Below are 12,526 nucleotides of genomic sequence, written 5' to 3' on the forward strand. Positions count from 1 at the left end.
TAAAGCTCTGGGTTAATAACAAAACTAAAGCCATTTATCTGAACATTTTTTTTTAGCTCTGCTATGACATATTACTGAGTTGTACTAAGTTTGCTGATATTCAGCAATAGAATATAAACGCTAAGCTTCAATGAAGAAAGTACCCACCCCCTCCAATTCCCACGCACAATCATTGGTTTTTCTTATCACTTTGGGTAACTACTGAAATAATTTAACAGGAAAAGTAAAATAACTATTCCGGTCTGTTTTACTGTCTTGAAGCTAACTAGAGATTCCAAGTCTTTCACCAGGGGTCGATCATTTTGAACCTTTGACAAGATCTATTTCTTCTATTTGAATGTTTTACCAAATTGGAGCAAAGGTACTATTTTTAATATTCAGCAAATTATTTAATTTTCTTAAAACACTCCCTCCCCCTAAAATATTTTTTGTACCTCAAGGGGTGCAAAAAACTTAATCAATAATACTGTATCCCTTCCTAAAGCCACAATCATATGCCGCTACTATTTCATTCTTATTCAACTAAGTTACTAATTTATTATTCATTATCCTAGCAAACAATTTGCCTATAAAATTCCCAAAATGAATGTATCTGTAATTTTCATGTTTATTTCCGTCCACTTTAACAAATATAATTTTCTATTGATGTGTTCGACATTCCTTAGTCATGCTCGACTCATTAGTCGAGCTTACTCGACATTCTTTCTTCCTCATAGCCAATACAAAACCACTGACATGAGGTACAGTGTCAGTTTCAGGGCACAGCCCCACCTCCAAATCATCGCTGTTATGCCACCCAAGCCTATGGTAGACTGTCGTTTCATTTTATTTAGGCCACCCCGTACTTCTTCACCCGTTACGGGTTCTTTCAGCTTCTAATAATTTTACAGAAGGGTGATGCCCACTTGGGTCCTACTTAGATCCATCCATGCCCCTGAAAATGATAACTCCTCCCTGTTCTTGCCTTATTTCTCTGACTAAGTTTCCTGTTGTAGAATTTAGGCTGATTTGTCCTTCACGGGGAATTTTTCACTTTTCTCCGAATATTTTCCTATACTTTTCTGGTATTATTGCCTGAATTTCTACCAGGTTCTTCATAGCTATTCTTGGTTAAATGAAAGGCCTCAGCCAATGTTGCATGAACATCCAGAAATTCTTCACCTAACAAACTACATTTTTCATAGCTAATTTTCGTTTATCATTAACCGACCCTTATCACACATCATAAAGTAAATCAAACATTCTGGTTACTACAGTCTCTACGCTATCAGACTTGTATAGTTCTACACACTGATCCGTCTCCTTTTGTACACTTTCCCTCGAAATCGCCACTTCCACTACAATCCTTTGATCATCAGTCCTCTTTATTCCTTACATCATCAAATGGGTCTCTCTATTTTACATAAAAAGCTAACATTTAGTGTCATTTAGAGAGCAACAGAAAAGTATAATTGAAACTTGACGTTCAGTGCTTATTCATTGGTTTTGATGGATGAACCAGAAAGCAAACTAAAGTCTTGTAAAAAGGGGCAGGTTGAAATGGCAGTAGATATAATATTGAAATTAGCATTTTCGAAGGACATCTTAGGAAAAAATGTATGTTATTGGTAATTTAACACTGCAGCATATATTTACCCATTTTTTTCCTATGGTGCTGAAACATTTGTAATATAATTTTTCCCTTAGGTCATAAAATAATTTAATAATAGTTTTTTTCAAAATTGTTCTTTCCTGAATTAATTAAATTAGTATTCATCTTTTACAAAGGATAAGCATTGTCTACTGCCTTGTGTCCTTTACCCTGTCCTATGTCCTACCTTTTGTCCTTTGTTCTAAATGTTTTTGGAATTTAATGATAGCGGTCAATATGATTGTTTTTCTAGAAGAAAGTTATCAAGGTTTTAGTACTCTTCCCCTCTCCAAAAAGTTGAGTGAACAACAAAAAATATGCACATCCCGAGATTTAACAACAGTTACACAGGAAGCTTCACACATGGTATCCACTTCACTTAGAGAGGACTAATAAAAAAAGCAAATATAGAAAAAAAAACCCTAAGCAAAGGGTTTTTAGTTGGGATTTCTTCTTTAACGTTAATACTGATGGTTTTCTGAATAGGAAAAAAGAGGTGTAAAATATATTTGGTAAATTGAATCGGAAAACCATCTGGTCAATCACATCCACAAGACTGAATATTGAAATGAAGACATAATTCGAGAAAACTCAGAAACGTCGGTATACGCTGAAACTTTAACCCGCTATTAGCAAACAGTCCTTTCAACCTAAACCACATGAAAACAGTGCATTGACAGAATATGGATGCCAATGGCCCTTTGAGCCCACAGTTTTTATTTCCAATAAAACAAATAATTCAATCACTTGGCTCTAGAGAACTCCCAGAAGGCTGGAAAGTAGCCAAAATAACCTCGGTAATCAAAAAAGGTGACTGCACCAAGCCTGAGAATTATCGACCTATTAGCCTAACTGGTTAAGATGCTTGAACACATAGTCAATGATTTAATTTTCAAACATTTGGCCACAAATAAGAATATGTCACCTAAGCAGCATGGATTCAAGTCTGTAAAACCAATCGAAACAGACTTATTGGAATCGTATAAAATACGATTCCAAAGGACATTAATTGACCTACTGCTGCTAGAACTTGCCAAGGCTACTGACAAGGTGCCCCACAGTTGACTGCGCTCCAAATTGTCTGCTGCCGGTATCAATTCATCCCTGACAGACTGGCTAATGAACTTCCTCACTAATCACCAAGCAGAAAATATGTTTATTTTAGACAGGTGGCCAGCCAATCTACTTTGATGAGACTATAGTAATGATTGGGGTGCCACAGGAAACTATACTAGGCCCAAACCTTCTCGTGATGTATATCAACAACATTTCCAATCATATTAATAACAATATGCATTTTTTTTTGGCATTGGTATTGCTAACCTACAAAAATCCAACATATTCTAGACAGGCTATAGGATTAGACTCATAACTGGCTTCTCCAATTCAACACAAGCAAATTCTGTATTTTGTACCTTGGACCTAATAACCCAATGGTTACTTACTCAATTTTAAATTCAGTCACTAAAACAAGGGACAATCTAGTGAAAAAGAAGGGGAAGGTAACAACGGTGTCATCATTGAACAAGATTGAGGTTCCATAGCCATGTCCAGCATGTTGCTTCCCGAACAAATTCCATCCTTGGCCTATTAAAAAGGACCATCTGTAGCGGAGAGGCAAAAATATTTAAAAAACTTTTTAAGGTTCTTGTTAGACCCCATCTTGGTCTTGGTATGTGCTTGACTGGTCCCTCTTACCGGCAAAATGTAAGACTCATCTAAAATGTTCAGAGGCGAGCAACGAAATGCGGGAAAAGCCTAAAATAAGCCTCATGTGAGGACCACCTCAAGCAAACCAAGCTATCTACCCCTGTCTACAGACGCATGCGTAGTGATATGATGCTGACTTATAAACTCCAAAAGGAAAACTCCACCATTTCCATGGGTAGCAACAGTAACAACCATTATCTCATAAGAGGACACTCAAAGAGAATACCAAGATTAAGCTCCAAATCAAGAATCTGTCAAATGTACTTTTAAAGAAGAGTAGTAAGCCACTGGAATGAATTGAAGGACTCTACTATCAGCGCTCCTCCCATCCAGTATTTCAAACACCAACTTGACACGGAGTGGTAGAATAGGCAGTGGATGTTCGACTGGGTGTCATCGACTTAAGAGCACTACAGGTCCAGAGTATCTTAAAACTCTCAAACGGATTAAGGTGATTAAGGTAAAGTGAAAAAAAAAATTCCCAGGAACAGCTCATTCAATTAAAAAAATTACCGAAAGGCCCTGTTTAAAAAAACGCAGAGGTAGCATGATATTTGACGAGCCAACCTACACTACTGACGAATATTGAGCATTAGCAAAAGAAATGACCAATAATAAGAACAAAAACACTAATACCCAGTACTAAAGCATCAATAACAGTCACATAAGAAGCTACAGAGATGGACAACGTGAAAGCTAAGACTTGAATGCAAAGGTTAACACTTACCAAGTAAGAGTATAGACTTAGCATCGGTGTGTATTGCATCAACAAACTGAGCATCAGTTTCATCAAGACGCACGAAAGCTGGCATATATTGGAAATACGGCTCAGCGGGATCAAGCCCAGTTATTCTTCCAAGACCAGGGATCTGCTCACCCGCGTAGCCGGCAGTATGAGAGCCTAGACTATGACCAATGAGATGGAAGTCTTCTGCCCTTGCACCGAATTGTTCCTATAGAAACATATAAACCAGATTAAAGTACCAAAAACAACAAAAATAAAATCTCATGGATTTAATTGTTTAAGTAGAAACTTACGCAACCATCTATATTTAAAAAAAAAATGGATGTAATAGGAAATCAACTTTTAATGAATTTTCCTCGTTTCTCAGTTATGCAGTTTGACCCAAACATACGACAATAAACAGGTTAAGAAGGTGAAACCTTATTTAGTTCCCTTTAAAAATCAACAGATTGTTAATTTTTACTGTTTACAAAACAGAAGCGCTATCAGGTTTAACTTATAATTTTGGCTGATTTATTTTAGCGTTTCAACGTGGCAACGCTGACACTAATGTGATGCTCCCCTGTAAAATTTATAATTAACTAACAACCAAATGAAAAGTCTTAAAAATCTTGGTTTGTAGTTATGAATAGGCTTAAGATTGGTCCAAGGGGCAGAAATTATTTTTATGTTGATGTCCTTGGTACTTTGTCTTGCAAGTCGTACTATCGTACAAATGTTACTTTACCATCCTCTCTCCACTTACTTTGGAAAAACTCGTTAGTTCATATTGAGGCTTAACCTAGATTTAAAACTAAAACTAAAATTTAAGCTTTAACCCAAAGGATACTTACGATCATTGTTCGTATCATAAAAGCAATTTCCAAGCCAACAAGTCGTGTGTTAGCCGTTGCTTGAGTGTAAAGGGGCAAAGATCCTCCTCCCCAGTCAACGATTATAGCATTATAATCACCATGTCCAAGAAGAGCAATTGCCATCTCCTAGAATTAAATAAGTATTCATGGAATTTAAAAATGGTAAAATAATAAGTAAAAATAATAATATAAGTAAATAATATAAAAAATGGTAAAATAAGCAAAATAAGTAAATATGTAAAAAATACGAAGTAAAAATTGAATTTCAAATAAGTATTTGAAAACAAAATATTGAGTTCCAGAGAAGGGCCAGTGGAAAATTACAATATTCAAGTGGGTAAAACTCTCATAAAAATTTCTAGAAAGTAACTTCTTCATCCGTTAATTACGAAAATTATTTAAGTGTCCTAATTTTTGTATGCAAAACGACTGCGGAGTCCCCTCCGCAATCCCTTGCTCTTTACGCTAAAGTATTTAATTGTTTTAAAAAGCAGAATTGTGGCAAAGAGTCAAACTTTAGCGTAAAGAGCGAGGGATTGCGGAGGGGACAACCCATTTCATATACGGAGTAATTTCTGTTCGTTTTAAGTTTTAATGTCGCTCCTTACTTTCAGTTAAAAAAACTAGTTTTTTTGTAATTTCTGAACGTTTTTGAATTAATGCATGTTTGATTTTGGCTCTCCACACATAAATTATTAAAACGAAATTTGCATATTAATTCCTTTTTTGGCTAGTGGCTTTCTCTTAGTTTTGATCAGACGATTTTGAGAAATAAGGGATGGGGAAAGCCTAGTTGCCCTGCAATTTTTCGGTTACATAAAAAGGCAACTATAAATTTTAATTTTTAACGAATGTTTTTATTAGTAAAAAATATACGTAATTTAAGAATTAGCTTACGTAACAAACTTTTATATTCTTAAATTTGTATTATGTATATGAGGGGGTTTGTACCCTCGTTAATACCTCGCTCTTTACACTAAATCGTAAATTTTGTCCCAATTCTTTAAGAATGACCCCTGAATCCGAAAGGCCGTAGAATAAATAGTTGAAATTACTAAAAATACTATAGCATAAAGAGCGAGGTATTTATCTCCTCCTATATACCTCGCTCTTTATGCTAAAGTATTTTTAAAACCCCTCATATGCGTAATAATCTCTGTTCGTTTTAATTTTCAATGCTACTCCTTACTTTCAATTGAAAAAATTTTTCCATGTTTATTTTTCATTGTTTTTTATGGCACTTGGCATTAACCAAGTGACACATAGCAATCGCCAATTCTGTCGGTCTGTCTGTCTGTCGGTCCCGGTTTTGCTGCTTTAGGCACTTCCAGGTAAGCTAGGACGATGAAATTTGGCAAGCGTATCAGGGACTGGACCAGATTAAATTAGAAATAGTCGTTTTCCCGATTTGACCATCTGGGGTGGAGTGGGGGGCCGGTTAATTCGCAAAAAATAGAAAAAATGAAGTATTTTTAACTTATGAGCGGGTGATTGGATCTTAATGAAATTTGATATTTGGAATGATATTGTGTCTCAGAGCTTTTATTTTAAATCGCGACCGGATCTGATGACATTGGGGGGAGTTGGAGGGGGGAAACCTAAAGTCCCGGTTTTGCTACTTTAGGCACTTCCAGGTAAGCTAGGACGATGAAATTTGGCAAGCGTATCAAGGACCGGATCAGATTAAATTAGAAATAGTCGTTTTCCCGATTTGACCATCTGGGGGGAGGGAGTGGGGGCCGGTTAATTCGGAAAAATAGAAAAAATGAAGTATTTTTTACTTATGAGCGGGTGATTGGATTTTAATGAAATTTGATGTTTGGAATGATATTGTGTCTCAGAGCTCTTATTTTAAATCCCGACCGGATCTGATGACATTGGGGGAGTTGGAGGGGGGGAACCTAAAATCTTGGAAAACACTTAGAGTGGAGGGATCGGGATGAAACTTGATGGGAAAAATAAGCGCAAGTCCCAGATACATGATTAACATAATCGGAACTGATTCGCTCTCTTTGGGGTAGTTGGGGGGGGGGAGTAATTCTTAAAAATTAGAAAAAATGAGGTATTTTCAACTTACGAACGGGTGATCGGATCTCACTGAAATTTCATGTTTAGAAGAATATCGTGTCTTAGAGCTCTTATTTTAAATCCCGACCGGATCTGGTGACAGGGGGCGGGGAGTTGGGAGGGGGAAACCTAAATCTTGGAAAACACTTAGAGTGGAGGGATCGGGATGAAACATGGTGGGAAAAATAAACACAAGTCCTAGATAGATGATTGACATAAACGGAACGGATCCGCTCTCTTTGGGGTAGTTGGGGGTGGGGTATTTCTGAAAAATTAAAAAAATGAGGTATTTTTAACTTACGAACGGGTGATCGGATCTCAATGAAATTTGATATTTATAAGGATATTGTGGCTCAGAGCTCTTATTTTAAACCCGATCGGATCTGGTGACATTGGAGGGGAGTTGGGAGGAGAAAACCTAAAACTTGGAAAACACTTAGAGTGGAGGGATCGTGATGAAACTTAGTGGGAAAAAACACGAGTCCTAGATACAAGATTCACATAACCAGAACGGATCCGCTCTCTTTGGGGTAGTTGGGGGGGGGGGGTTAATTCTGAAAAATTAGAAAAAAGAGGTATTTTTAACTTACGAACGGGTGATTGGATCTCCATGAAATTTGATATTTAGAAGGATATCGTGTCTCAAAGCTCTTATTTTAAATCGTGACCGGATCTGGTGACATTGGAGGAAGTTAGGGGTGGGGAAACCTAAAATGATGGAAAACGCTTAGATTGGAGGGATTGGGATGAAACTTGGTTGGAAAAATAAGCAGAAGTCTTGCATACGTGATTTAAATAATTGGAACGGATCCGTTCAATTGGGGGGGGGGGAATTCTGAAAAATAAGAAAAAATGACGTATTTTTAACTTACGAAGGAGTGATCGGATCTTCATGGAACTTCATATTTAGAAGGACCTCGTAACTAGAAACTTGTCTAAGATACGTAACTGACATAACTGGACCGGATCTGCTCTCTTTGGTGGAATTGGGGGAGGGGGTAATTTTGAAAATTGAGGTATTTGTAACTTACGAAAGGGTGACCAGATCTTAATGAAATTTGATATTTAAAAGGATCTTGTGCTTTAAAGTTCTAATTTCGAATTCGGACCAGATCCTGTGACATTCGGGGGAGTTGGAGGGGAAAACCGGAATTCTTGGAAAACATGAAAATTGGGGTATTATTATCTTACGAATAGATGATCGGATCGTAATGAAATTTGATTTTTAGAAGGAATTCATGTCTCAGAGCTCTTATTTCAAATCCCGACCAGATCTTTCGACATTGGGGGGAGTTGGAGGGGGAAATCTTGGAAAAACACTTGGAGTTAAGGAATCGGGATGAAGCTTGGTGGATAGAATAAACAAATGTCCTTGATACGTGATTGACAGAATCGTATTGGATTCGATCTCTTTGGGGGAGTTGGGGGGAGGGGTTCAGTGATTTGGCGAGTTCGGTGCTTCTGGACGTGCTAGGACGATGAAAATTGGTAGGCGTGTCAGGGAGCTGCACAATTTGACTTGATAAAGTCGTTTTCCCAGATTCGACCATCTGGGGGGCAAAAGGGAGAGGAATAATTAGAAAAAATTAGGTATTTATAACTTACGAGTGGGTGATCGGATCTTAATGAATTTTGATATTTAGAAGGACTTAGTGACTCAGAGCTCTTATTTTAAATCTTGACCGGCATTAAGCCTCTTATTTTCCTTTTTAAATCAATCTATTGATTCATAGAATTTTGTTAGAGCTCATACCATATGATCTCTTGGCTCTTAGCTCTTCTCGCCTCGTCACAAGTGCCATATGAGCTCTTAGCTCTTGTTTTTATAGAAATTTTAGAAAATCCTGCGCCCTTTTCATTGAATTTCTGTTCCCCCATGACATATTTCTCCAAAGAAAGATTCTCCCACATAGCTCCCTCCCCTCAAACCCACCTCTAAAAAATCCCCTGAAAACGCTGTACACTTCCCAATAACCATTATTATATGTAAACACTAGCCGAAGTTTGTAACTTGCAGCCTCTCCCCCAGGGACTGTGGGGGGAGTAAGTCATTCCCAAAGACATAGTTATTATGGTTTTTGGCTATGCGGAACAAAATGGCTATCTCGAAATTTTGATCCGTTGACTTTGGAGAAAAATGAGCGTGGGAGGGGGCCTAGGTGCCCTCCAATTTTTTTGGTCGCTTAAAAACGGCACTAGAACTTTTCATTTCCATTAGAATGAGCCCTCTTGCGATATTCTAGGACCACTTGGTCGATACGATGACCCCTGGAAAAAAAAGCAACAAAAAAACAAACAAACAAATAAACACGCACCCGTGATTTGTCTTCTGGCAAAAAATACGAAATTCCACATTTTTGTAGATAGGAGCTTGAAACCTCTACAATAGGGTTCTCTGATACGCTGAATCTGATGGTATGATTTTCGTTAAGATTCTATTACTTTTAGAGGTTGTTTGCCCCTATTTTTTAAAATAAGGCAAATTTTCTCAGGCTCGTAACTTTTGATGGGTAAGACTAAACTTAATTAAACTTATATATTTAAAATCAGCATTAAAATGCAATTCTTTTGATGTAGCTATTGATATCAAAACCCCATTTTTTAGAGTTTTGGTTGCTATTGAGCCGGGTCACTCCTTACTGTTCGTTACCACGAACTGTTTGAAAATGAATGATTTTCACTATTAAAAAATGTTCATTTAAAGGGATCGAAATAAGTTACAGGGAGAGAAAAAAATAGACAGCCAAACAGACAGACATAAAAGTAGATGATCAAATAGACAGAAAAATAAAGACTCAAAGAATACAGAAATAGAGAGAGAAATGAGATATACATATACATATCAAAAGAAGTCTTACTCGCATCCAGCCTACATTACCATCGTCGACAAAGCCATGAATTATAAATTTGGTTGGACGACTAGCCTCGAAATATGAATTTCCGATTGTTACTGGATCAGTAGCATAAATATATTGAGGCTAAAATAATGACAGTGATGAAAACGAATAAGCAAATCAAATTTTTGAAATTTATGTAAAGTTCTTTTGTTTACAAGACACTTATAGACCTTTGAAAACTCTTATAAAAAGGACAAATTAAATTAGAAAAAAGCAGCCTGATACAATATCGATCCTTTAAAAGGCCCATTTGGGTCATATAAGGCTGGATATTATGTGCATAAATCTTTCTGGCTCACAGTGTGCTCAAGTTTATCTTAATCAATTCCTTAGAAATTACCACAGCTGTGAGGATACTCGTGCCTCATTGAGATATACTTCTGCATCTTTTAATATCTATGCACAGTATGTGCTTGGTTTGGAGTTATTGGGGCAAATCTTTGGAAAGTGAATTTACCCTATGACCTCAAGGTAATAATTTGAGATTCTTTAATAAGTTTTGGACATTATATTTTGTTAACACTTAACTAGGCTATTTCGATATTAATTTAAAATACATTTTTCAAAAGACAAGTTATTCAAGGAAAATTAAAGAGCTCCATTAGGTCAAGAATGAGCAAAAATAAAGTCAAGCAATCTTGCGAGTGTAAAACTACCACAAATCACTTTCAATAAATAAATGAAACTCAAAACAAGTAGAAATTACAATAAATAGCAGAGCAAAACTCAAATAAGCAAAAATTAACACGAGTTGGGCTGATAACCCCTTCTCAAGACCAGAACACAATTTGCGCTTTATTGAAAAAAAAAACGACAAAACAAATGACCGTGGATTGTCAGTTCAAATGACATATACTGACATTTCTTCGTTAAGGTTTTGATAATTTTTCATTTATGAAAGTAAGAAGGGTGAAAACATTTCAAGCTTATTTTGTTTTCAGGTCCCTCCGAAGGCTATACGACCGCCCTCTTTATATATTCCTTATATGCCCCAAGGGTATAACTTAAAATCCTTGCCTTGAGGGCTCTGGGGGGGGGTCCCATCCTCAAATACACAGTTTCCAGACCTTTCAATTACGTTGAACAAAATGGCTATCTGCAAATTTGGATATGGGTTCGGGTAAATGGTGGGTGTAGGAGGGAGGTTAGTTGCCCTCCATTCATTTTTGACTATTAAAAAGGGCACTAGTCCTTTCAATTTCAAATAGAATGAGCTCTTTTTGAAGTTTCTGAGACAACAAATGGCCATCTCAAAATTTCCATAAGATGCATTTCTGGAAAATATGAGGTGTGAGTTTGGGAGGGGGTATCTACCCCCCAATCACTCTGATTCTTAAAAAGGGCAATAGATCTTTTGATTATGAATCCAATGAGCCCCTTTGAAGTTTATACGATCACCCGTTCTATATATATCTTATATGCCCCTAGGGTATAGCCTGCAACCCTTGCCATCAGGGTTGTAGGGAGGTTGTCATCCTTAAGGACATAATTTCTGGCCTTTTCAACTGCGTACCAAAAAATGGCTATCTCAAAATTTTGATTAGATGTTTTGGAAAAAAGGTTGGGCTTGGGAGGAGGGTTAGATGCCCTCCAATCACTTTCAGCTGTTAAAGAGAACACTAGCCCTTTCAATTTTTAATCAACTGAGCTCTTTTTGAAGTTTCTCCGACAACAAATGGTCATCTCAAAATTTCCATCAGATACATTTCGGGAAAATCGGAGGTGTGTGGGGGGGTATCCACCCTCCGATCACTCTAAATCTTAAAAAGTGCACTAGAAAATCTGATTTCCAATCCAATGAGCCCATTCCAAAGTTTCTACGACTACCCTTTCTATACAAACTTTATATGCCCTCGGGGCATAACTTACAACCATTGCCATGAGGGCTGTGGGGGTGGGGTATCGTCCTAAAAGACAAAACTTCCAGATCTTTCAGCTATGTTGAACAAACGACTTTCTCAAAACTTTGATTGAATGTGTTTGGGGAAATTATGGGTATGGGAGAAGGATTAGTTGCCCTTTAATCACTTTCGACTATTGAAAAGGGCACTAGCCCTTTCAACTGGCAATCGGATGAGTCCATTTCGAAGTTTCTATGACAACTCCTTCAATACTAAGTGCCCTGGTCTAAACAAAAACAAAAAAAGAGGAAATACATTGTACCCAAATCGCCATTTACTTAGGCAGCGCTATTGCGCTGCCTATGATTATCATTTTATACCGGTGATTGTGATCACTTTCCAATAGTACAGGCCATGGGGAGAAATGTTTGGCTCAAAATAATCGAAGCTTTGTTATTTTTGATTTGCCGAAAGTTGAAGAGATATAAAAGGGATATATTTAAGAAATTTTCTTAATTTTAGTGGGTCATCAGACAATTGAAAGACGAAGGGCGATAAATAGGGTACAATACATAATCTCGATTCATTCCAATAAAATAATTTTGAATTGTTTGTAATATGGGTGCTGCAGTACGATGCCGCTCTGGGTGCCGCTCTTATTGTAGATTAAATAAAAAAACAAGTTTTTTTTAGCTGAAAGTAAGGAGCGACATTAAAACTTAAAACGAACAGAAATTACTTCGTATATGAAAGGGGCTGCTTCCTCATCAGTCCCTCGCTCT

General features: G+C 37.0%; 1 protein-coding gene across 2 annotated transcripts in view; it reads right to left on the reverse strand.

The window, feature by feature from the left end:
* Positions 1 to 12,526, reverse strand: part of LOC136032652 (pancreatic triacylglycerol lipase-like) — a 73,137-nt gene that overhangs the window by 30,380 nt on the left and 30,231 nt on the right. For both annotated transcript variants that reach the window (XM_065712937.1, XM_065712936.1), the window contains exons 4-6: positions 9,865 to 9,984; positions 4,919 to 5,065; positions 4,068 to 4,293 (exon numbers count right to left, since the gene is read on the reverse strand). In XM_065712937.1, coding sequence (XP_065569009.1) covers positions 4,068 to 4,293; positions 4,919 to 5,065; positions 9,865 to 9,984 — 493 coding nt within the window. The remainder of the gene's footprint in view (positions 1 to 4,067; positions 4,294 to 4,918; positions 5,066 to 9,864; positions 9,985 to 12,526) is intronic.

Source organism: Artemia franciscana, chromosome 11 (assembly GCF_032884065.1).
Source record: "Artemia franciscana chromosome 11, ASM3288406v1, whole genome shotgun sequence".
Classification (NCBI taxonomy): Eukaryota; Metazoa; Arthropoda; class Branchiopoda; order Anostraca; family Artemiidae; genus Artemia; species Artemia franciscana.